We start from the raw sequence: 23,501 nt of genomic DNA on the forward strand, positions 1-23,501 counted from the left end.
TTTTTTCATCCCATTTTACCCAATATAATAAAACAAATGCAACTTAAGCTGACTGCAATCATTACACACATGACTGGCAGTCTTCTGTTATAAAGCAAGGCAGGCCTGAGACAAAAAGAAAGACTACTTCGTACATAAAGAAAATTCCTTTATACAAAAATAAAAACTTTGCAAATATAAAACTGGTATATAAAATGAAAAAAATAAACAATAGGACAAATACAATAGAAAAAAATATACATAATTAAATAAACTTCAGCCTAGGTTTATTTAACATGTAGTAAGAAGTACTAAAGAAATTTAATAATCAAATGTAAAAAATAAGACTTCACACTCACAGTATGGAATATAAATTGATTAATAATGAAGATACTAAAAGTGATTCAGTAAAAAGCAGTGAGTGATTTTCTCTTTATTATTATTAAATGAACAAAACAGCAACAGTTTATTAATACTCAACACTTTAGAAAATCAATTTCTGAAGTTTGTGAATCGATGCGAATCGGCAGAAGATAGAATCGCGATTCATATGTGAATCGATTTTACCCCACCCCTAGTATATGTGCATGGCTGTATGCGTGTGAGTGTATATATTTGTGCAGTTGTGACTGTGCACTTAATATTCAACAATATTATTGATCTGACTGTTCTGATGCTGTTGTATGAGAACTGAACTGAGCTGGACGATGACATCCCTGTTTTCTCCAGAGCTGCTGTATAGATAAATTAACTAAATTAACAACTAATGATTTTTACAACAGAAATGAATCAACACTAATATTACTTTAGCTGGACTATGATACTATTTTCTTCTAGATTTGCTGTACAGCCAAAACAAACTTTGTTGCATTAATTTCCTCTTATGACTGTGTGGCAAAGTGGGACAATTAATATATAATATGTTAATAAATATATAATACCCGGAAGGGGACCAAAGATCCTGTAATCAATGCTCGACTACGCTACCTGGAAAACACCAGGGGTGTGAGCTAGGAGATGTGGACTAAAATACACTAAAACAAGTCACTTTATTAAAATACAAGAAAATGAAAGAAAACATACAAACAATACCTAATGCCACAGAGTCTCACTAAACAATACCAAATAACATCCACTAAAGACACAAAGAGGATGATGGCCAGCAAAAAGAAGAAAGACACCTTAAACCTTCTTTAGGTCTTTAGGCAAAATTCTGCTAATTATAAATATTTTCCACTGCATTAATTGTGGATTGAACGATGGTTGTGGTGGAGCTGGAGCTGGAGCTGGAGCTGGAGCTGGAGCTGGAACTTTCTGGATCATCTGAGAAATTTCCTGCAACATCGTTATGAATGTGGAAGTAATACAGGAAGAGGAAAAACCCTGAAAAAAAATCAGTAGAACATATTTCAACTAATTCATAAACATTTCAGATAGCATTAAAGTCATTTGTATAATTTTTTTAATGTAAATGTTTGCATCACACACAATCATCCCTGTCGGACCCGTGTGATTGTTTCTCACCCTGAAACGAGTTCAACACAGTGAAGATGTAATATGAGGGAATGAGCATCGGTCCATAACTGAAGAACGCCACGGCCCACGTCAGGCCGAAGAGCAGGAACAAACTCAACACCATCATGAGCTGCTTTCTGAACGTCTTTCTCTTGCCGTCAGCCGCTTTTACGTGTCGGGCTTGGACAATCTTAGTGACGATCATGATGAAGATTCCAGTCGTGAAGATGAAGACTAAAGCGTAGTAGCCAATGTTCACTATGTAGTGAATTAAAGTATCTGTAATCCAGCACCTATAATTAGAAGAGAAGAGAAAATGTTGATTTAAAAGCTTCATTAATGTTTTTATTTTGTTTTTGGGCTTTACTAGAACAGGTTTTCCTACTTGAATGTTGATTATTTTCCCCATATTCTCCATTGTTGCAGCTCCTCTCTTCCCTGTCTGTCAGTAACGCTCTGTTTACTTCCTGTCTCTATGAAGCCCCTCCTCCTGAAAAGCACACTGTGCTCTAATTGGTCAGCTGCAGCAGTGTGTTGTGATTGGTCAAGCGCTTCGAGCGTGTTTGGGAAATGCCCTGCCCTTACCATAACTGCCAGTTTCAACACATATTTAACCCTTGTATGGTGTTCGGGTCTGTTGGACCCGTTTTCATTTTTTATCAAAAGAAAAATGATACAATTAATTATTTTTTCAAACTGAGACTCATTGGCCTTGGCTCATTTTCTGTGAGGAATATATATCAGAACACATTTTCAATGAAAACACACTGTACACCCCCCCTACACATTTATATTACACACAGGATGTTCGGGTCCACTGGACCGTGTGGAAATTGTAGGTCCTGTGTACCTTTACTCTGTCTTCCTCCTGTCAGGGCCTGCTGTTAGTGTGTGTATGTTCTTGTATATGGTTTATGAGGACACAAATGTGTATAATGACATGGGTATTACAACGTAAACATGGTTTATGACGACATCTGTGTCCTTATACTAAAACATACTAAATGGTGTTTTTTGAAATTCAGAAAATGCCAAAAGTTTTCTGTGATTGGTAGGTTTAGGGGTAGGGTTAGTGTAGGGGGATAGATTATACAGTTTGTACATTAGAAAAACCATTATGCCTATGGAGAGTGACCGTACACCACATATCCAAGTGAGTGTGTGTGTGTGTGTGTGTGTGTGTGTGTGTGGGGGGGGGGGGGGGGGGGGTGGGGGTGGGGGGGGGGGGTGTTTTGTGTGTGTCTGTGTGTGTGTTGTGTGTGTGTGCATGAGTGTGTGTGTGCGTGCGTGCGTGTGAGAGAGAGATTGTGTGTAAGTGTGAAAGAGTGCAAAAGTGAGTTTTGTGTTTCTACTCCTGCCATTCCCACACGAGGTTGGAATTCTTAAATGTGATCTAACAAAGGTAAAGAGAAAATATTAACCATGCTGTTTATATTGCTTGTAATTGGGATGAAGTAAACATCTGTTGAGTATTTTAACATAACATTTTTGATTGTGTTGAATTAAAAACCCCAAAATGCAGCGGGTCCACCAGACCCACGAACACTGGCTGAATAACAAAAATATGAACACTACACAAGGGTTAAATGAGGAATATTGTGACGTGTTCGTTCCCGGAAGAAACTCAAGACTACAATGGAGGCGTTTCAGGGAGTGGAGAAACACTGACACTGATATAGAGAAGAATTCCCTCTGAAGTTTGAAGAGCTTTTTAATGCTCAAACAGCATCATTACACACTAAAGATGAACATGGGAAAAAGCATAATAGGTACTCTTTAATCATGCAACTTACATTTGTGTGGTCGTTCCAGACGTTGTTTGTAGGATCACTGTTTTATATCCTCCTAATAAAGCAACAGCTACAACTATAGGAGTTGTAAACACTGAAAACACACAGAAATCAGGGTTATAATAGATAAGTAAAATAAATAAAAAAAACACTTTATAGGGGACATATCATTCAAATCTGACTTTTTCCGTGTTTAAGTGCTATAATCGGGTCCCCGGTGCATCTACCAACCCAGAAAACGTGAAAAGTGACAACCCAGTGACTTTGTTTTGGTAAACCTTTGCTAGCATGTTAAATAATAAGCCGATCAGATTTTGCTCCCCTTCTGACGTAGAAAGGGTATCTTATTAAAATATAACCGCCCGTTAATGTTTCCACCCATGGTGCCGACATTTGGTTGTTGCAAGAGACAACAGTGACCAGTTCTAATGCAATGGCAAAAGTTTGAGCAAAGCATGCAAACTGTTCTGTTGTTGAGCACAGACGGGCACTGAACACTATTGACCAAAACATGTCACCGCTGTCTTATAAAGACCTTAGGGAACTGTGTCAACTTGTGCAAAAGTTAAAGGAGACATATCATGCTTTTAAATTGTTCCTTTTTACATATAAATCATACATTTGTAGTCTATATAAAGCGGAACTGCAATGCTTGGGTCTGAATTCTTCATTATTATAGCTCCACAAGCCCCCTTTTTACCCCTTTTCTGATGTGCGTCTGAGAGCAACTCGTTTTGGTGCGGCCTCTTTAAAAAACATTGAGACACTTCATACCCCGCCCCCTCTCCAGGTTGCAGAGGTTCAACTCCACCCCGTTCGGCCATTTTTGTAGTCTGATAGCAGAGATAGGATTACTAGCGGCACAGAAACTTTTTATTCACACATTATTAACAAAATGTCAACAACGGAAGACTTGTCCAGCCAGCCTTACATGTTCGAGCCAGAGTCGGAGCCGGAGCGAGATAAAAATGTAGACGACGAACCTGCAGAACAACGTCTTCATATGGATGTATCGCAATGGTGTGTTACTGTATTTACACATGAAACTTTGGTCTTCCGACCTTTTACCACCGTGTCGATTTATTTTGATTAATATGTGCGAGGGAGAGCGAGCAAGACAGCGTCTTTTGGAGACGGTGAAGTCATGTTTACACCATAGACTGTAGGGCTCCGAGAGATAGAGAGAGCGCCCGCGCGACCGGGTCTCTCTCTCTCTGTCTCTCTGTCTCTCTCTCTCTGTCTCTCTGTCTCTCTCTCTCTCTCTCTCTCTCTCTCTCTCTCTCTCTCTCTCTGCTCGTTCTTTCAGTCAAACATGCGCCACAAGCGCGGCAGTTCATCTACATTAGAAAGCGTGTGGGTTACTACATCCAACAACCGAACATTTTAACTTACCCTCTCGTAACTTCTGCATCCAGCTTGGACTACAAAATTGCAGCGATAAATAATAATGGCGGATTGCTCTAAGTGTTGGGCCGGAAGTCAATGTCCTTATTTGGCAGTTCCACTGCAAATACTGTGACGTATTAGTTCGCAAAACGTCATAGATAACAGAAAAATCTGAACCGGTTGAAAAATATGACCAAAACAGAATATAAAGATATCAACGAAGCACCTGAAGAGAATAATTTCATCTTTTCTGTACTTCTAAACACTCCAAATATACAACAAAATGCATTTAGGGGCTAAAAAAGTGCATTTAGCATGATATGTCCCCTTTAAACATGTTAGGTTAATATTAGCCTACATCTTGTGAAAAGGGATAATATGTCACCTTTAACTGAACATAAAATAATTTTTTTAAACAAAATTTTCTCATTTTCATTTAGTTTAACTTGTACTAACATAACAAAAACTAACATAAAAATAAATAATAAAAAGCTATAGACGTCTGGGGTTGCAAATGCAACCCATTTCCCTGAGAAGGGAATGTGAGACGCTGAATCTTAGTGTGGACGCTATGGAGAATGCCCTCGGCTTGACCACTGTCTGGGGCATGTGTAAACATGCCAATCTATTGGAGACGTGCTGTTTTGCCCTGAAGAATGGCAACAAGACGCAGCATCTCATTTACCTTCTCGAGGTACAGGGTTGCATTCGCAACACAAGGTGTTTCCTTTTGAAGTGGAACTTCGACACTGCATCTTGGTGTTGATGCTATGAGGAACACAATACCTACTACGCCATGTAGAGGAATTTCCTGCCCACTAGGTTGTGAATATGCACGGAGTGAGCATAACATTTAAGTGACTCTGCAAAACTAGCCAGAGTCGAAAAGCATGTCAACACCCTAGTGCATCCTATGTGACTTGTGAAGAAAATTGCACAGAGGCTCTGTTTCCTAAAGCAAGTTCCCCAAGCAAAACATATTGTGGCCTTAGAGCACCTGTCCAAAGGGCATTTTTCTTACCCCATTGGCAGATAATTTTGCTTGTTTTTAAGCAAAAATTACTTAAATTACTTTCTTTTTATCTTAAAACAAAATAGAATTTCTTATGTCATTTTACTTATCTGGTAAACGCTTCTTGATTTAAGAATTTTTAGATATTTGGACTGGAAACAAAACAAAAATACTAATTAAGAAAGCATTTTTTGCAGTGCCTACTTCAAATTCCAACAATAATTGGGGAGGGAGGTAAATTCGATAGAGGGATGCATTGAGGACTGCCCACATAACCTGTTTACCTTGCATCAACCCAGGTGCCTATCTAGGGGGCAGCGTTTAATCCTACTTAAAACTCCATTCTGAATAATTGGAGAGGGCAGGATGTTACATTTTTTAAATGCTTTTAAAGGAACAGCTCATTTTTTAAATACAAAAGTTTAAAAAAAATGACTCAATCTTCTTTTTCGGGTAAACTCGACTTTACAGTCTGCTGGTTTTGTTTTAAACAGTGTTATTTTCTTAAGTGAACACTATAACAGGTGATTTCTCCATATAACTCACTCCAGCCGAACACGGTGATCTTCCTCATGTAGTTTGTGATGGTGATGTTCTGTCTGATGAGCCATAAGTACATATGAAGAGCTTGAATGAAGAACCAGGTGAATGTAGTCAGCATGGAGTAATGCATGAGCAGCGCTATGATGACACACGCAGCCTTGTCTCCTGTGTTGGCGACACTCTCGTTTGACAAAAAGGATAAATTCAGGAGAAATAAAGCCACGAACATGTTTGTCAAGATCTTCGTGGCCTGATTTGATTTCCCTTTCCTGTTCAAAAATATAAACAACCTGTATTTGTAACATGCATTTATGCATTTTGCAGATGCTTTTATCCAAAAGAGGAGCAAAAGTGATTGGTCAAAGAACTTAAAGTAACTATATGTTATATTTTAAGAGACTCTACCGTAACAGGAAATGCATGAACAGAGCGACAGACAGAAAAAACATGGAGATGCCGCAGCCGATGGAAGTGATGAAGGTCAATGATTTCACATACTGCGCTGTCATGTTTTGACTTTCACCTGGCAGAGACTGAGAGATCAGAGAAAACACAACAGAAATAAACAGATCAGCTGGATGATTTCCACGTGTCATCATGTTATACTTCAAAAGAAATCAAGACACACAAGCTCCAAAATGATGTGCTCAACTTTGCCACAGCACCAAAGTCTGCAATTAAAAATCAGATTTCCAAAGTCTGAATATGAAGTCAAACATTTCTCATCAAATACTCCCAAGGTCAAATTATCTGAGCTGCTCCTTGTTCAGTTTACAGTTGTAGTAGTGTAACTGAGTCGACTGTTGGTAGATGTCTGAACTACAACATTTGGCTGCAATGATTGACCTCTATTCAAAAGTTGGCAGATAGATAGATTGATAGAACAATGAAATTTGATAATTTAAATGTACACAATGTAACTTTTGGCCCTCTAGCAGTTAAAAAACAAAACTGCGTGTATTTAGCAGAAGAACATTGTTTTGATTGTGCTTCGGCTCTGTGCGGATGAATATGGTTATTCTGCTGCTCATAAAACATTCTCTACTAGGATTAAAAGATTTAGATGGAAAAGATCTCAAGCTGACTAGCTGAAGACATTACTGTAGCTTTGTCCATTAATAGATACAAAACTTCCTTGAAAATAAGTTCCAGCACAGTGCTACAACAACCATAATGAAATGATCTTCACAATAGATAATGCTTTACAGTCAGTGAACTCTGTTAGAAAGCTACGTATGGCGGTTTATCTGTTCAATAAAACACCTTACTCATCTGTTGAGGAATAAAAACACCATCATCTCTGTGTCGCTTTTATAACATTTCAAATCCCTCAGTAGGCCATTTCTGAAAAGCCAAGCCGATGTTGATTCTTGTTCCCTTTCGAAAGGGAACTCTCACTTTGTCGATGACGCTATTAGGGAATGCCTCAGCGTGAACCGGTGTCTAAAAACGCTCATCCAATCAAGGCAATTGTTTTGCCGGAAGTATATAAGGGGCGTCTAGAGAACATATTTTATAATGTTTCCTGGGGTGCCCTAATAATGTTAGTATGTTTTTAAGATTAGAAATAAAGCATTTTTCCTAGCCTGATTTTAGCCTCTGATTTGAACACTCTGTTTGAAGGGGCGTGTCTGCTGTGAGACTTCAGTGTAAACGCCCACTGCTGTGATTGGCTGACATGCTTGCATATGAAATAGCTAGCATTACATGTGGAACTCTCTCGAATACTTTTACTATTACAGCTATTGTATGTTTTTACTATTACAGCTTTAACGAATCGTGAGAAGTTTAAGTATTTAAATCTATTACCATCACATAAAAGGTTGCAGTGATGAGCATTGAGCAGATGACAGCCTGTTGATCGCATGAATGAAGATCTTATCATTGCAACACAGTTTCTGCACTCTCACTAATGATTTCACCAATGTAAACATGAGGTAAGTACAGTAAGAGCTTCGTTGTGCAGCGTAACAGCGTCATTGATTTCATAACGAGTTTTGGCAAGTGTCCAGATAAACTCGCGCTGTGTGATTGACAGCTTGGGCGATTGGAAAGGGATTGTTCTTTGATCGCTTTCTGTATATATTTTAATCACAGTTTAAATAAGATTATTTATATCCTACCAAGAGAAACTTGGCTTGATTTACTGATGCATAAACAGAATTGAACGATTTTGAGAGAAAGATTATCTGTCTGAACTTGAACAATTACACATCAGAAATTCACATAACCCACTGGTTCTTCAGAGGCTCGGATGAAGGAACTAAAAAAATACTTTTGTGTTAATTTGTACATCCAAACACTGAGCAACTGCCATGCTTCGCTCATTTGCAAGCCATGATGTCTCTCGAGGAAAAACCAATATCGCGCTCGCACAGCTCATTTTCTCATGGGCGGGCCAAATTCTCTTTGCGGGCAAAGACGAGAAAGGGGAGGTGACCTTTCCCCTTATGACGACATAAAGGGAAGATTCTAGATTCGCCCGTCTGAGCTTTCATTTTTTCTAAAATACCCAGGGCTTGGTTTACACCTATCAAAATGTCTGGCCACTGGGGGACCATAGGCAGGCTAGGGGAACTCATATTAATGTTAAAAAACCTCATAAAGTGAAATTTTCATGTCATGGGACCTTTAAATTAAAGAAACAGAAATGATACTGTACAAAAACATTCAGGAGAACATTATAGAGCAGTGTTTCTCATTGCGCGGCTTGCTAGCCTCCTGCGGTTCACTAAGCTTTAATTTGTGGCTCGTATGGCGGTAAATAATACGGTGATATGATGATGCAGTCAATACAGATATTTCATAAAAACATTAAAAATATTTAGGGCTATAAGATAACCCATCAAAAAACGTCTGCTCTATTACAAATCATTTATATTTAAAAAATACCCCAAACAGCGGCATTACAAGATGGAAACAGACTAGAAAAGATATTTAAACTTGATCTGCCCTTACGTCCATGACACTTGCTACGTTTACATGCAGCCAAATAATCCATTAGTAATTGGATAGATGGCTCAATTGGACTGAAAAGCCTTCATGTAAACACCTTAATCGATCCGAATGAGCTCGATCCAAATTAAATTTCGATCGAATTGAAAGGGGTGGTTTATTCCTTTTCTAATCCAATCAAGAGAACATGTAAATACTTTATCGGATTGAAAACCGAAACTGAAAGGACCGCGCATGCATGTGATAGAAATGAGTGTCCCGTCAGTCATTCTATAATTCTCCTTTCACTCAGAGTCTGTGAAGCGGTGTAGGACAATATCCCACCAGTCCTTGTTTCGGATTCTCATCTACAGACGACTGGTTTTGGGCGCGGGGAGGGGCATTTTTACTCTGTGATAAATATAAGCAGCACGGCACAACGGTTCATATACTCATTGTCTCTAAATTATGGCCAGGATAAATGGATATGACCAGAGGATAAATATTAAGTCTGCTGTTTAAAACAAATAAAGAACCAATGTAGGAGAGTGGTTATTAAAGGTAGGGTAGGTAGGATTTGTCTAAAAAACTTATTTTCCAAATTTGTTTAAACTTTATTTATACATCAATACATAATTAAAATGTAAGTACTCTGAAAAAGAAAGTATAAAAATCGAGTGTCTGTAGACCTCTCACGACTGTTTTAAAGACAGCTCATTATTTCCATTCACTCCACCCCCTCCCTTCTGGGCTCCTTACAAAGCCACGCCCCCAAAACACATGAACGCGCGACTCCGACCGCTGAGCTGAACACGCATTATAAGACGAGCGGAGAGGAAGGAGCACAGTGCATGGTAACACAGTCTCACCCCAAAACATCACGTACTGACGGGTCTTGACCATACGGCAACATACGACGAAAAGGGTACCCCTAAAACGTCCATATGTGACGATTCGGGTTAGGAAGCGCTGCTGGTGCGCTTATGTCTTCGTCTCATATGGACGTTTTAGGGGTACCCTTTTCGTCGTATGTTGCCGTATGGTCAAGACCCGTCAGTACATGACATTTTGGGGTGAGACCAGGTTGTGCATGTAGTGACATCATGTCAGAATCACATAATAATGTAATAAAAAAATCTAATGCTAATTGCTTATGAATATAAACAAATAAGATGTATTTTAGTACTCACTATCAACCTAACATATTGATATTGGTAAAGTTTAAATTTAAAATATATATTTTTTGATTCGCTAACGAGCTAGTTATATAAGCTAAAAACAGGTTGCATTGATACACTTTTTTACATTACCATCAGTTACATTGTGATGAAGATGAATTTCGTGTAAGATTCATAACATATACAGTATGGTGTTCTGCATGTAGGGGTGGGAGATATTGACAAAAATGAATATCTCGATATTTTTTTCCAATATCTAGATATCGATATTCAGGCGATATTTTTGCCACCCTTCAAAGAAATGTGTGCAAACTGGCAAAGAAGGTCCAGTTGGTCTTTTGACTTGCTGCATTTGACCTATATTATTGTAGGCTATAGAAAAAAAACAAAAAAGGAGCTAACTAAACAGAATCTTTGGCAGCCCCTACTTTTTCCACTTACAAAAAAAAAAAAAAACTTAACTAGGCACTTCTTGCAACAGTGATTATTAAATCAAATGACAATATTGTTGATGATCAATTCAAAGTAAAAAAAAAACATTTTCAAAATGGTATAAATCCATCCATTTTCCCCAAAACGCTATAAATCCATAATTTTTTTTCCCAAAAATGTATGGTTTGTCTTTTTAAAAACGTCTTTTGTCTTTTATTTTTCGTGTTTGCATTTATGAGGAAAAAACAATATTACGTGACAGTTCTCCATTATGGACGCGAGCGCTCTGAAAAGCGGCACTTAGACTTTCAAACTTTCACAGAGACCTCAAAACAGAAAGCACAAATCCTTTCTTTAAAACGAATTTCGTTTTGTATTAATTGTATCTTAATTTTAATATTTTTTTCATTAACCAATTTTCTGGATTACATACATAAAAATAAATATAGGTTATCAATCACAACATAAGGTGCTTGAACTGGAGATTATATCATCCCTCGCCTCACAGGCCTAAAAAATGTGAAATATATTTACAGAAAGCTGGTTCTAAACAAAACCATCCAAAACAAAATAAAACTATGTAGCCTAATAAATGTGCATTTCTCTGGTGCGTTCACTAGCCTACTGCGAAGATCGCGAGTCTATCGTCAACTTCATCTTTGCAGCCGACACAGAAATTAATAAACAATTAAAATGTCTTATTGCAATATTTTACATATTCATAATCATTACTTTTGCTGGATCTTTGAGGCAGCTTTTTAGGTTTATGGCGTTTTGGAAAAGAGCTCTTCACGTACAAACACCGTTTCACCAAGGCACAGCGGCCCTTCAGCACATAAGAACAAAAAGAGAAAAAGCACGGACTTACTACTTACGAAACTTTGATGTGGTTGAACAGGTGAAACAGTCACAAATTCCTTTGCAACTCAAACCTTCTCAGTACGAGTTATGAAGAAAGAGAACAGCATTACAGTTTTCAGCGCGTCCTCCTTTGATTGCTGTGTTGTGACTGGAAAAGTGCGTGCAGGAGCACATGCGCAAAACTTAGGTTTGTAAAATGCCCTTTTGTAAAATAAAAATAATTTTAGGGCGAAGCAGGAGGTCGTGCAAGAGGCCGTGGCGTGCAACTAGGGTCCGAGGAAGTAGAGGTCGAGGACGGGGTGGTCGCTGGAAATCCATGACGATATTGACAGGCGTTTTATTTCTTTGTTTATCCAAAGACTTTTTTGTTCATTACCTTTTCTTGTACTGTCTTCTTTTTTTGCCTTGTTTGCCTTCACTAACTGCATGCCGGTAATGTGAATTTTGATTGCTCTTTCTCTGACATTGTTTTGCTATTCCCAGGTTCCATGCCTCTTGAATTCCTCAAATCAAACGTGCGCGCGCAAGTGGGCAGATCCCGTGGCAAAAGGGTGGTTGCCATGGTTGCGAGAGAGTGACAGTCGCCTAAGCCAATCCTTTGTTTCGTCCCGAATGGAAATAATGAGCTGTGTTTAATGCAGATTAAAGGGTCTAGAGTCACTTGATTTTTATACTCTTTTTTTCAGAGTACTTACATTTTAATTATGTATTGTTTTATATAGAAAGTTTAAACAAATTTGCATTTTTTGTTTTTATAAAATCCTACCTACCCTGCCTTTAAGCGCAAACAGTGGGAAACATGTCAAAAAATGTATTCAGATTTGAAGCTTGTGACATATAAACTAGGGGTGGCACGGTTCACAAAACCCACGGTTCAGTTCGTATCACGGTTTTTGATTCTGTACGGTTCTTGTTGTTATTTTTTCTTTTAATCTTTAACACTCCAAAAATTTACTTCAGCATATGATATATAGCTTAATTATCTAATTATTTATTTCATAAATGGGGCATGTTTGCAAAACGCAGCTTCTCATTTCCCATTCCGAAGTAATATAGTGAGCGGTCACCGTGAGGAAACTTTCAGTGGCCCTGGAGGTCCATCCATCTGTAGTGAGAGCTACGTGGGCTGTGTCGGACAGTTCTTTGTCAACTTCTCCTCGTGTCTCGTCATCATAGGCATAATTTGCGGGTGGGACATGTCCCCACCACTTTTTGCCAGGGTCGATATATTGTCCCCACCACTTTTGAAACACGGCACGGATGTACCAATACAAATAAATAAAACATCTCCAGTTAAGTAGCAAAGTATTCGTTTCGTTAGTTTGTTAAATAAGAAGCAATCTAGCGCTGAAATGTGTTTTTTTATTTTTTATCAAGTGATCAAAGTGCTCGTTGCCGCTACAATCAGTGGTGTTGATACAGTGTTCTCTTGTGACACGCCGCACAGTCTTCACTCGGACGCGCGCTTCAATCCGTTGAGGAGACTCTCTATTCGTTCCGGTGAAATCACAAAACAAAATTCACACAAATCTGTCCCTGCTTGATATACAACCACTGATAAACATAATCGGTTTTGATGAAAAAAATAAAAATAAATATGAGTGCAGATTAGAACTCAGAACCTATGACACGCTTGGCAAAAGTTCTGTCACTGGACCATTAAAGTACATACGTGAAACAGTCGATCTATGTAGCCTATTTATTCACGTGAAAAAACAACATATAGTGGAGTAGATCTCATTAAATGTCTAAGTAAACCCAGTGTACTATTTAAATCGATTGCTGGACATCGTAATGTTATTCTGCAAACATCTGATTTATGATGCAGCATTGTATTAGCACGGGCACGAGGCTACATTGCGCATGCGTCGAACCGTGCGACGCACACACACTCCGAACCGAGACAAGCGGATGTTTTTTCATGTACCGTGCCACCCCTAATATAAACACACACATCATCACTCATTCCAGCATTAAGGAAATCCTGCTTCTTATTTTTTGTCATTAAGGGAAATCATCTTGTCTCAGTTACAAATTTAACTGGTAAATGATAAAGAAATACCTGTGACAGCCTCACCCCAACTGGGGGTTTTACTTTATGGGAGTATATGTTAAAGCAAATTCACAAGAAAAGATTAGATATAAGTTTTCTATACAAATAGAGTATAGTTGCTCTGGTTGCTTTGACACGTGTCTGGTGAGGGAGGCTAGGGTTAGTTAAATCTTTCTTGCCCAGCGAGCAAGAAAGATTTGGAGCCACTAGACCTCCAACCTCCACAGAATCACCCGTTTTAAACAAATGCTGAACAGAGGAGAGTCTTCTGGAGAAAAGAGATGATGCTATTGGGGAACACCTCTGTGTGAATCACAGCAATCATATTGACTGGCGACAGCCTATGACGTCACTACTAGTGCGACTCGGAAGTATATAAGGGGCGACTAGAGAACATGTCATCCACTCATCATCTGAAGGGACTGTTCAGCAGGCATCCCAGAGGCATGGTGAAAGACGCAGTGTCTTGTTCCCTGTTCTCAAGGAACATAGGTTATAGTTGTAACCTGAGACGTTTCCTTTTGAAAGAGAACTTGCACTGCGTCGATGACGCTATGGGGAATGAAATACCAACCCCCTATGTTGAGGGGAGCGGATGCCAATTATGGCTGAGACAGAAACGTCAGAAAATGGCAGTTTCACTGAACTGCCAAACACTCCCCCTTCGGGTCACATACAGGCTGTGACAGTATTCCCTACGGGAAGCAAGATTTAAATGCAGCCGAGCACGCCTACGTCTCTCTGAACTTTCCCACCACCGCCTCGAAGGAGGTGCCGAAAAGTTCAGAAGGTGACACTGGTGCAACGAAAAAATGAAAGGCCTTTTCTTTCTCCCCAATGTCAGCCAAGTTCAACCACAGATGCCTCTCCGTGGCCACCATCGCCGCCATCGAGTGTCTGAAAGCGACGGCTGTTTGTTTGGTGGCCTGGAGAGTTAAATCTGTGGTGTGCCACAGCTCGTTCAATGCGTCAGGGGAAAGACCCTGACCTTGGTCCATAACTTCAGCCTGCTATGCTTGCAACACAGCCATTGTGTTCAAAGGCAGCATCAGCCTGAACCGCCCTCAGGTATGCCCTGCCATTTAAGCGTGTCATTTTTATCCCCTCAACGTCAGCGTAGTTCACTTGCTGAAGGCGATGGATGCGCGCTGAATACGGGTTCTTCCATGCCTTTTCGATCTAATTGTGTAGATCGGGCAGGAATGGAAGGCACATGGGAGCTGGAGCGTTATGGCCGGAAAGAAACTGCTCTTCAAGTCTGCCATGAGCGGTCTCTTCCCTCGTGTGCTCCAACGACAGCTGAAGCCTCGCTACATAACAATCATAAGTCAACATACGCGGGGCAGGGTGGATGTGAGGGTTCGGGTTGTAAATCCTCTTCACCTTCATCAGCCATCTCCTTTTCTCTTGGGCTGTCCAGCAGAGCACTCGCTGCCGGATCAGAGGATGACAACACATCCTCATTCGGAAGCTCAAACTCATGAGCCTCCGAGGGGCATGAGAGACTAACACCTCTCTCTAACTCCTTGGCGAGCTCCCTCTGAGAACCCCATGATTTTAGTCTCCGCTCTGTGTGTGTCATCAGGTGTCAAATATCTTGGACACGGATCCACACACTTCCTGAAGCGTTTTTCACAAGTCATAATTACCTTTTGAAGTTTCAGGTTGAAGCGTAAAAACAAAACAGTCCCTTAAATTCTATAAACAGTTTTGGACTAAATTTCTTGTTGTCAATATATGAGATTTTCCCGGAAAATAGAGACTTTACATTTTAAATGCATATATTTGTTAAGTTTCTTTAGTGATCTTGTACAAGTTCACTAGCATATAGACGTGGACTAAAAGATATTATGATTTCATGGGGTCTTTAAATGAAACACTGAGAAGCTTCTCACCATCAGTATTGCAAAGAATGTCAGATGTGAACACGAGCACTTTATGGTGTCATCGTCGATTTTTACTGTCTCACAGCCGGACGTCGTCCATGTTAGATTTCCTTCAAAGAAAAGAGAGCGGCAAATGAAATTGATTATTTGAAATAACTTGATGGGATCTGATCAATACATCCATAAGTGAATTTACCTTTGCCATCCCAAGAACTGCAGGATGCATTACCGACCTGTAAGAACACGTTTGATTTTTATTTTGCTTTCACGGTGTCTGGTCATTATTTAAAATAAATAAATAAACTCTTTAAAAAAAAACGTCATTACCAGATTTTTCCGTTTAATGAACATTTCTATATTATTGGTAAGGTTGGAGATATTGGCGCCCATCGTTATTCCATAAACCTCATTGTTCAAAACCGTTTCATCCTAAATAAGAAACCATACAAGAATTAAAAAGCAATCATTAATAATCAAATATAAACGTTTGAACAGAGCAGATCAAGAAACATTTGTCTAAACGTTGATAATGATAATAATGATGATAATGCACACGTTACCTTATTACCCATATTTTTGAACCTTAAAACTCCAACAAATGCACTTCCATTGTTTTCAAGACGTGATTTATCAAAGGCCTCGCTGGGAACATTTACAGACCAGGGAAAGTCTGTCTTCAGGTTATTCTCAACAACCTGTCGATTTTAAAGAATAATTAGCACTGATAAATCAAGAATCCTAGTCAGATGGACATGCTTTAATGCTTCTCAGGCCTTACGTTGATCAAGTTCTGATTTGGAGAGTAGCATATTTTAATGTCTTTGCTTTCTATGTTCTTGGCTTGTCTTTGGAGAACACCAATAGTATCCCCCATCACAATCGCCGCATTGCTTTTATTTCTTTTTTCCATCTCCTCCACCAGGGAGTCCATGTTCTCCATAGTCTCTCTGAAAAGTTGATTGAATCACTTGGTATTCTGTACTAGAGTTTTAGACTTTATTGAAACTGGTAACCGCACACTTACTGTACTTTTGAGGGTTCACTCTGGTCTGTTGTATTTAGAACAAATTCAGTCTCGTGTTTTGGAACAGTGGGAGCTACATTCTTAGTTGTCTCGGTTGGTGTGACACCGGTATTTGGATTGTTAGTGATGGTTTGTGACACTGGTGTGACATCGGTATTTGGATTGTTAGTGATGGTTTGTGACACTGGTGTGACATCGGTATTTGGATTGCTAGTGATGGTTTGTGACACTGGTGTGACACTGGTATTTGGATTGCTAGTGGTGGTTTGTGACACTGGTGTGACACTGGTATTTGGATTGCTAGTGGTGGTTTGTGACACTGGTGTGACACTGGTATTTGGATTGTTAGTGGTGGTTTGTGACACTGGTGTGACAGTAGTTGATCTTTCATCAATGCAGTTGTCACAAATCCATTCACTCCCGTTCAAATACAGAACATATTTGCTTCTTTCTTGCGCTTCAACACAAAGAAATAAATAAGGAATGGATTTGAATTATAAATCTGTGCAATTGTGCAACAACTGAAAGATTAAAGAAAGTGTTCTAATATGTCATATATCATAGGAAACATTGTTATTTCAGCATTATACAGTTGCATGTTCATCATATACACTCAGAAAAAAGGTTCAATGTGGTTCTATATAGAACTCTAGGGTTCTTGACTCTTTAAAGAGCCCTTGATGTCAGAAAGGTTCTATATAAAGAGAAATGTCTTAGAATGATCGCATAATACTGTTGTTTAATGGGTTAAATCAATTTTTAATTGCAATCATAATTGCACTAAACAATGTCAACTTCTCATGAATGAATTACTCATGCTTGTCAAGGAAAGCTCAAGGAACCCTTATATTACCCTAATCTTATAACTTAATGATTTTTAACTGGAGAAAAGACATATGTTGTAGGCCTACTTTATTTATTTTGATTGATTGAACTTTGATGGGTGTGTGAAACTGTAAGTAGTTCATAGACACTGACTCACCGCTGCATGAACCATAGCCATAAGTAGCATTTTTACATCTCTCTCCAGGATCAACAAGCGGGATTTCCAAACAACCTCAATAAACCATGACAACACATAAATGTGTCAGACACAGTGGTATGACTTGTACATCTTTGTATACTATAAGAACAGCATGAAGGTATTAAAAGACAGGAATAAAACACTACAGAATGTCCGTGAATACCAATCACAAATGTTACAAGGCAACCAGTAGTGGTAACAGTCTCCAGTTTACCGTAGTACCACCGAATGTACACAGGGCACCATCAATTACTGGAAAGTTGCATCACGAATGCTCCACTGTTTTCACCCTTATTAGTTGGTGCTCAGAAAAGTCACTCTTCATTTGCATAAAGTTAAACGTATCGCAACGGTCACTGTCGCTTGTTTCACCAGAAATCGCCGGCTCTGCATTGAAATGAATGTGATCATGTCACTTTGTGACACTGCCACATTAGTTTAGGTACCATTACTTAAAATTCATTCAGGAGTAGACATGTCTGTAGGTTTCATACAATATCTGAGTGATATGTATATGTACTTATTTATATGTATTTATCATGTTTATTTTTATTTAGACATGGGTGTTTTGTATAAGGTCACTGCTGGCTGATACGCCTATCACCGCGCACCCAAACTTAATGATGTTTTATAAACAAAGTTCGGGAGGAGCATGTTCAAATAATCAATCAACCAATCTATCAATCATCTCATCAAACAATTACCATGTCTACCTTATCAGCATGAGAGGAAGCATATATATATTCACTCTGTCAACTCACCTAACTTCCTTGACAGTTTCAGCATCCCTCCACCACCCCGACTCCTCACCCTTGGCTTGTTCTTTCACAGCCAGGAATACGGGGGGAGTACTCTGGGTTCGGGCCGTATACCGAGTCCGGAGCCCTCTCCTCGGACAGCACGCCAAATACGCATTTATTCTATCTGACTTATTTGTAAGTGTGAACTAGTGAATTTATATATATAGGGGGCGGTCTGAAGAGAGAGGGGGGTGTGTGAGACGAGAATGAGCGCGCCAGTACTCAGTTGCTGCAGCTACTAGTTATTGTAAACTGTTTTTTTTCGGTGGTAAATAGAAAGAAAACATCACTACTGGGAAAACGGACTGCATGTAAGCTAATCGCCGCTTGTAGTGTGGGGAAAACGAGTGTGTTACCAAACGGAGGACGCGACAAAATAGTCTTCACAGACGGCTGGCTGGACTTATTCACCGGAGTTGGTGAGATCGATTGGTTTTGTTCTTTCTCCTATTTGCGTGGTATAACAGCAAGCCAACGATCGCATTTTTCATTTGGTGTGTGGATTACTTGTTTGCTACGTCATGAGACAATTTACCGGCATCGGCCTTGGATTATTATACACACTCTCGCGGGCGTCCTGGTAAAGGACAGGATATCTTTTATTTAGTTTGGACTTTTAGGGTGTTTTCGGGACTGAAAAAAAAGGACATTGAAATGATTTGGGGTTGTGTGGGTCATTTAATGTGTGAAAATATAAAGCGCTGTACTGTGAGCAAATACTGGTTTATTGTTTGGAGCGTGTTTTCCTTTGATGCTGGTAGACCGAAGATACTGTTTGTCAATGTTATAGTTTGTTATTGTTAATCTGGTCAATCTTTCAAAAGAACCCCTTGTGTGTCTTAGATAACACAGCCTAAGTTAAAAGGTTGATTGTTACAACTTTGTCGCTGGCGGTGTGTCGATCCCATGATTTACTCCCCCTCAAGCCATCCTAGGTGTATATGACTTTCTTCTTTTAGACGAATCAGAGTTCTATTAAAAAATATCCTGGTTCTTCCCAGCTTTACTGTATAATGGGAGTGAATGGTAACTTGAGATTTTTAAGCCCAAAAAAGCACATCCATCCATCATTAAAATAATCCATGCGGCTCCAGGGGTTAATAAAGGCCTTCTGAAGCCATGGGTTTTGTAAGAACTTTATAAACTATAATCACTGGCCTCCTCCAGTAATGGCCGTATGCAAGTCTAGTTCCGGCGGGAGAGTGACCTCTGACCTGACGCATGACCTCTGACCCGACACATGACCTCAGACCCGACACATAACATATTGATGAACACGGAAGCACAGAGTATAGAGCAAAACAAAACACCGGTCATGAATTAGAAGTCTAAAACAAGAATTTTAAAGAGATATGTGGGAGGAGCTTGAGTTTGTTTGAACCATGAGAGGTGTTGACTCTCACCTAAGCTTACGCTACTCCTACATCCTACATCATGCGTCGGGTCAGAGGTCATGCGTCGGGTCAGAGGTCACTCTTCCGCTGGAACTAGACTCGCGTACGGCCGTTACCGGAAGCCAGTGATTACAGCTTATAAAGTTATAAATATGGATATTTTTTATTACAAAAATGCATGGCTTCGCTTCAGGAGGCCTTTATTAACCTGGAGTCGTATGGATTACTTGAGGGTGAGTAAATCATGGGCTTATTTGTGGATGAACTCTTTAGGCCGGGTAACCAAAGAGTTTCTGGTCCCCATTGACTTCCATAGTGTTTCTTTTTTTCCGACTATGGAAGTCAATGGGGACCTGCAACTGTTTGGCTACCAAAATTCTTCAAAATATCTTCTTTTGTGTACAACAGGTTTGGAACAACTTGAGTGAGTCAAAGATGACAGGATTTTTTTTTTTTTTTGGCTGAACTATCCGTTTAACAAAACATACTACACGCAAGCAAATGAAGCCAGAAAATGAATGCAACACGTTAAATTGCATGTTGAACATTTTCTTTATACAACTGGTACAAAGAAAACATTTAACCTCCAATTTAGCATGTTGCATCCATATTCTAGGCACATCTGCTTGTCTATATAGCTAAATTATGTATCATCAGTGATGTATACTGAATTCCATCTTTTAATATCACTGTCATAAGTCATGTTCACGTTAAGCATTTTAGAATGCCCCTATTTTTTGTTATTTATTTATTATTATTATTTTGCCTATTTATCATGTCATTTAAATTTTTTCAATACATGCTTTTCACAAAATTCCTTCAGTTCTCCCTGCAACATAGCCTACAGTACTTTGTTTTTATATGATCCTTATCTTGATATTTATGCTAATATATCCAAATATATATGGTGTCGTGTTGATAAAAAAAGAAAGGTGGCAAAATGCATGGAGTTTTGTGGTATTGTTACTAAACCTAGTCTTAAAACTGGACTTTCCCATTGAAAGGACAATGTAAATTCTTGAACAAGTCTAACCTGCCTCATCGTAATATGTAGACGTGGACTTTAGAACGAATGAGGTTTCTACTTTTATTTTTATGCTATTTCTATGCTTGTAGATAACCTTTTCAATGGAAAGCAAAGTGCAATGTATCTGATTGCTACGAAAAATAGGATTATACTGTAGAAAAGGGCAAAATCGTACTTACTGGAGCTTTGATGACTTGCATTGCAGGTGGTGTTGTTGGTTGTCGGGGTGTTGTTGGTCTGACAAGTCGCAGTATGATCTGGATCAAGGAGAAGGAAAGAGATGGAATTGCTAAATATCACTAATCTAAACTAGTGTAAAATAGTCTGTGGTTGTTCCATGACCTGCTGTTTCTCAAGAACTCATTACATACAGACTCCATTCAAATAATCTGATTTGTATAGGCTATAGTTTCAGTCTTGCGTTTGTTCTATTTTAGCTTTGCATTGATTGATAGAATGTTCAGAATTCAAAATATTACCAGCAGTGATGACGTCATAATGACTGACAGCAGCGATCGATCACTCATGAAAACACAGAAGTATACCTGTACTCATGCGGTGTTGTGTGTGTTACACTGTATCTGACGACACGCACCCGTTAAATTCAGGACCGCTGATGGCAGACATTTAGATTCATCTTGTAAAAACCACATTTTTATGTCTTTAACCATCTCATTCATTCTGACTTTATATTTCCCCAAGTTGTTTGTTATGTTGAAAATGGATGTGTTGCAGTGTCCTGGAAACAAGAACATTTGAACATTTTACATTTGTTGAAAAAAAAATTGGAACTCAAGAATGGTTTGTAAATAAAAAATATATGCAGGTATTACCCAGTGTATTAATCAATAACTAAAATGATCATTTTCTTCAATTGATAAAATAAATATTATAAAAAATATTATATATATATATATATATTAGGGGTGTAACAATATATCGTGTCTCAATATATCGCAATACAAAAATGCAACAATATGTATCGTGGATAATGACAATATGTATCGTGGATAATGACAATATGTATCGTGGATAGTTCACCCAAAATAAAAATTACCCTGTGAGAAAAAATTGAAGTTTTCAGAGTCAGTACTACATTAAACTACAATATATTATGTTGAATATAATGTATAATAATGGGGGAATATTAGTGGGTCCTGATAATGCTTATGTTATAAGTCTTATGTTACCAGTAAAACGTGGCCTACGTTATTTTAAATATATCTAGCCAGTGACAGAGTGCAAGCATATTCGTCTAAAATAATTCAGTATTTTCAGGTTCAGAATCATGAATATATTTATTCTGGTGTTACCATTGTCCAAGCCTATTCATTTACACCCACAATATTATATCAAATTTAGCATTTAATCAACAGTAAAAATGTTCTTAACCTTTTATTATATGTCTTGGAGTATCGCAATAGTATCGTATCGTGAGTTCAGTATCGTGATATGTATCGAATCGTGAAATTAGGGTATCGTTACACCCCTAATATATATATATATATATATATATATATATATATATATATTTATATTTATATTTATATTTATATTTATATTTATTTTATCAATATTTTATTTTATCAATATATATATATATATATATATATAATAGAAAACTTAAATAAAATGACAAATTTTGCCTTGGCAATTAACTGACATAAAATAGGCCTAAGTTTAAGTTGAAGTACTAAATATCTCAAATTAAAACAAATAAATGTAAATTAAACCTAAATATAAACTCTTAAATATAACTAAAACTAATAAAAGTGATGAAATAACATAACAAAAGTATTAAAACTTTAACCAAATTTAAAATGCAAACTGACAGTATAAAAAAAAAAAAGCTAATTCAAAATATGAATAAAAATTATAACAGTATAAAACACAAAGTTAACACTGTTACCCTGGGAACTGGTGTTCATTTTGACGGTCATTATGCAAAAATCCCCTATCAGCATTTCACAAGCTGATGGACATGTCAGGTTTATAGCTGGAATAAAAAGGCATTATCTCTATGAATATGTCAGTTGTCACAAGCACTTTCGGAAATAAATATGCAGTTTATTTCACATCTACCTGCGCAATTTGATATAGTTGCATCTGTCAAATTTTCACCAATGATCATTATTTTCGAGCTGGCTGCACAAACAAACACAACATAATCAGGCTATGTGCATTGAACAACATATTCACTGGAATTATAGACTTTTTTTGAAGTTTAAAGCAGCATACTTATCTGGCGTGAAGCACAACAGACGATCATCAGCCACAGCAAATTCTGCTTTTCCTGAGACATAATTCCCCAAAACAGCCTGAGAGAGACACAAGTTGAATTTTCTTTTCTGCAGATATTGGTAGTAAATCTTAATTCTTAAAGCACTTTATATTTACATTCTTGAGATGAAAAGTCCACAGTCCAAGAGGAGAGAGATTTGTATCCGTTCACATATGAAGCCGTACGATTATGATCCGCAGCTCAGAGCCGCTGGAACAGTGACGTACAGTTCATTTGCAGACATGCAAATCATGTGTTTGTGGACTTGAACTGTGAATGTCAGTATACTTTTACATTTAGGTCCAGTTTATCATGTCATATTTGTTCACAGAGAACTATATAAATATAAAATATACTATCTACACTGTCAAAAGTTTTAGAT

General features: G+C 38.3%; 1 protein-coding gene across 1 annotated transcript; it reads right to left on the reverse strand.

Moving 5' to 3' along the window:
• Positions 1 to 1,010: 1,010 nt before the first annotated feature.
• Positions 1,011 to 23,278, reverse strand: LOC311280470 (uncharacterized protein). The gene is made up of 18 exons (XM_084392632.1): positions 23,236 to 23,278; positions 23,077 to 23,156; positions 22,921 to 22,983; positions 22,748 to 22,834; positions 21,434 to 21,577; positions 21,018 to 21,095; positions 17,576 to 17,650; positions 16,594 to 17,050; positions 16,348 to 16,516; positions 16,130 to 16,264; positions 15,897 to 15,998; positions 15,766 to 15,802; positions 15,579 to 15,679; positions 6,631 to 6,758; positions 6,229 to 6,494; positions 3,288 to 3,378; positions 1,504 to 1,787; positions 1,011 to 1,362 (listed from the first exon to the last, which is right to left on the reverse strand). Coding segments are annotated over exons 1-18 (2,466 nt in total). The 5' UTR covers positions 23,238 to 23,278; the 3' UTR covers positions 1,011 to 1,195.
• Between the last annotated feature and the right edge of the window lie 223 nt (positions 23,279 to 23,501).

The sequence above is a fragment of the Rutilus rutilus genome (assembly GCF_951802725.1).
Source record: "Rutilus rutilus genome assembly, chromosome: 21".
Lineage (NCBI taxonomy): Eukaryota > Metazoa > Chordata > Actinopteri > Cypriniformes > Leuciscidae > Rutilus > Rutilus rutilus.

Bases quoted from the DNA above. Each gene is read 5' to 3' on its own strand.
- LOC311280470 (XM_084392632.1), bottom strand. The intron at 16,517-16,593 runs GTAAGTGTGCGG...TCAACTTTTCAG, and splicing joins AGTGAACCCTCAAAAGTACA to AGAGACTATGGAGAACATGG. The intron at 3,379-6,228 runs GTGAGTTATATG...GTGTGTTTTCAG, and splicing joins GATCACCGTGTTCGGCTGGA to TGTTTACAACTCCTATAGTT.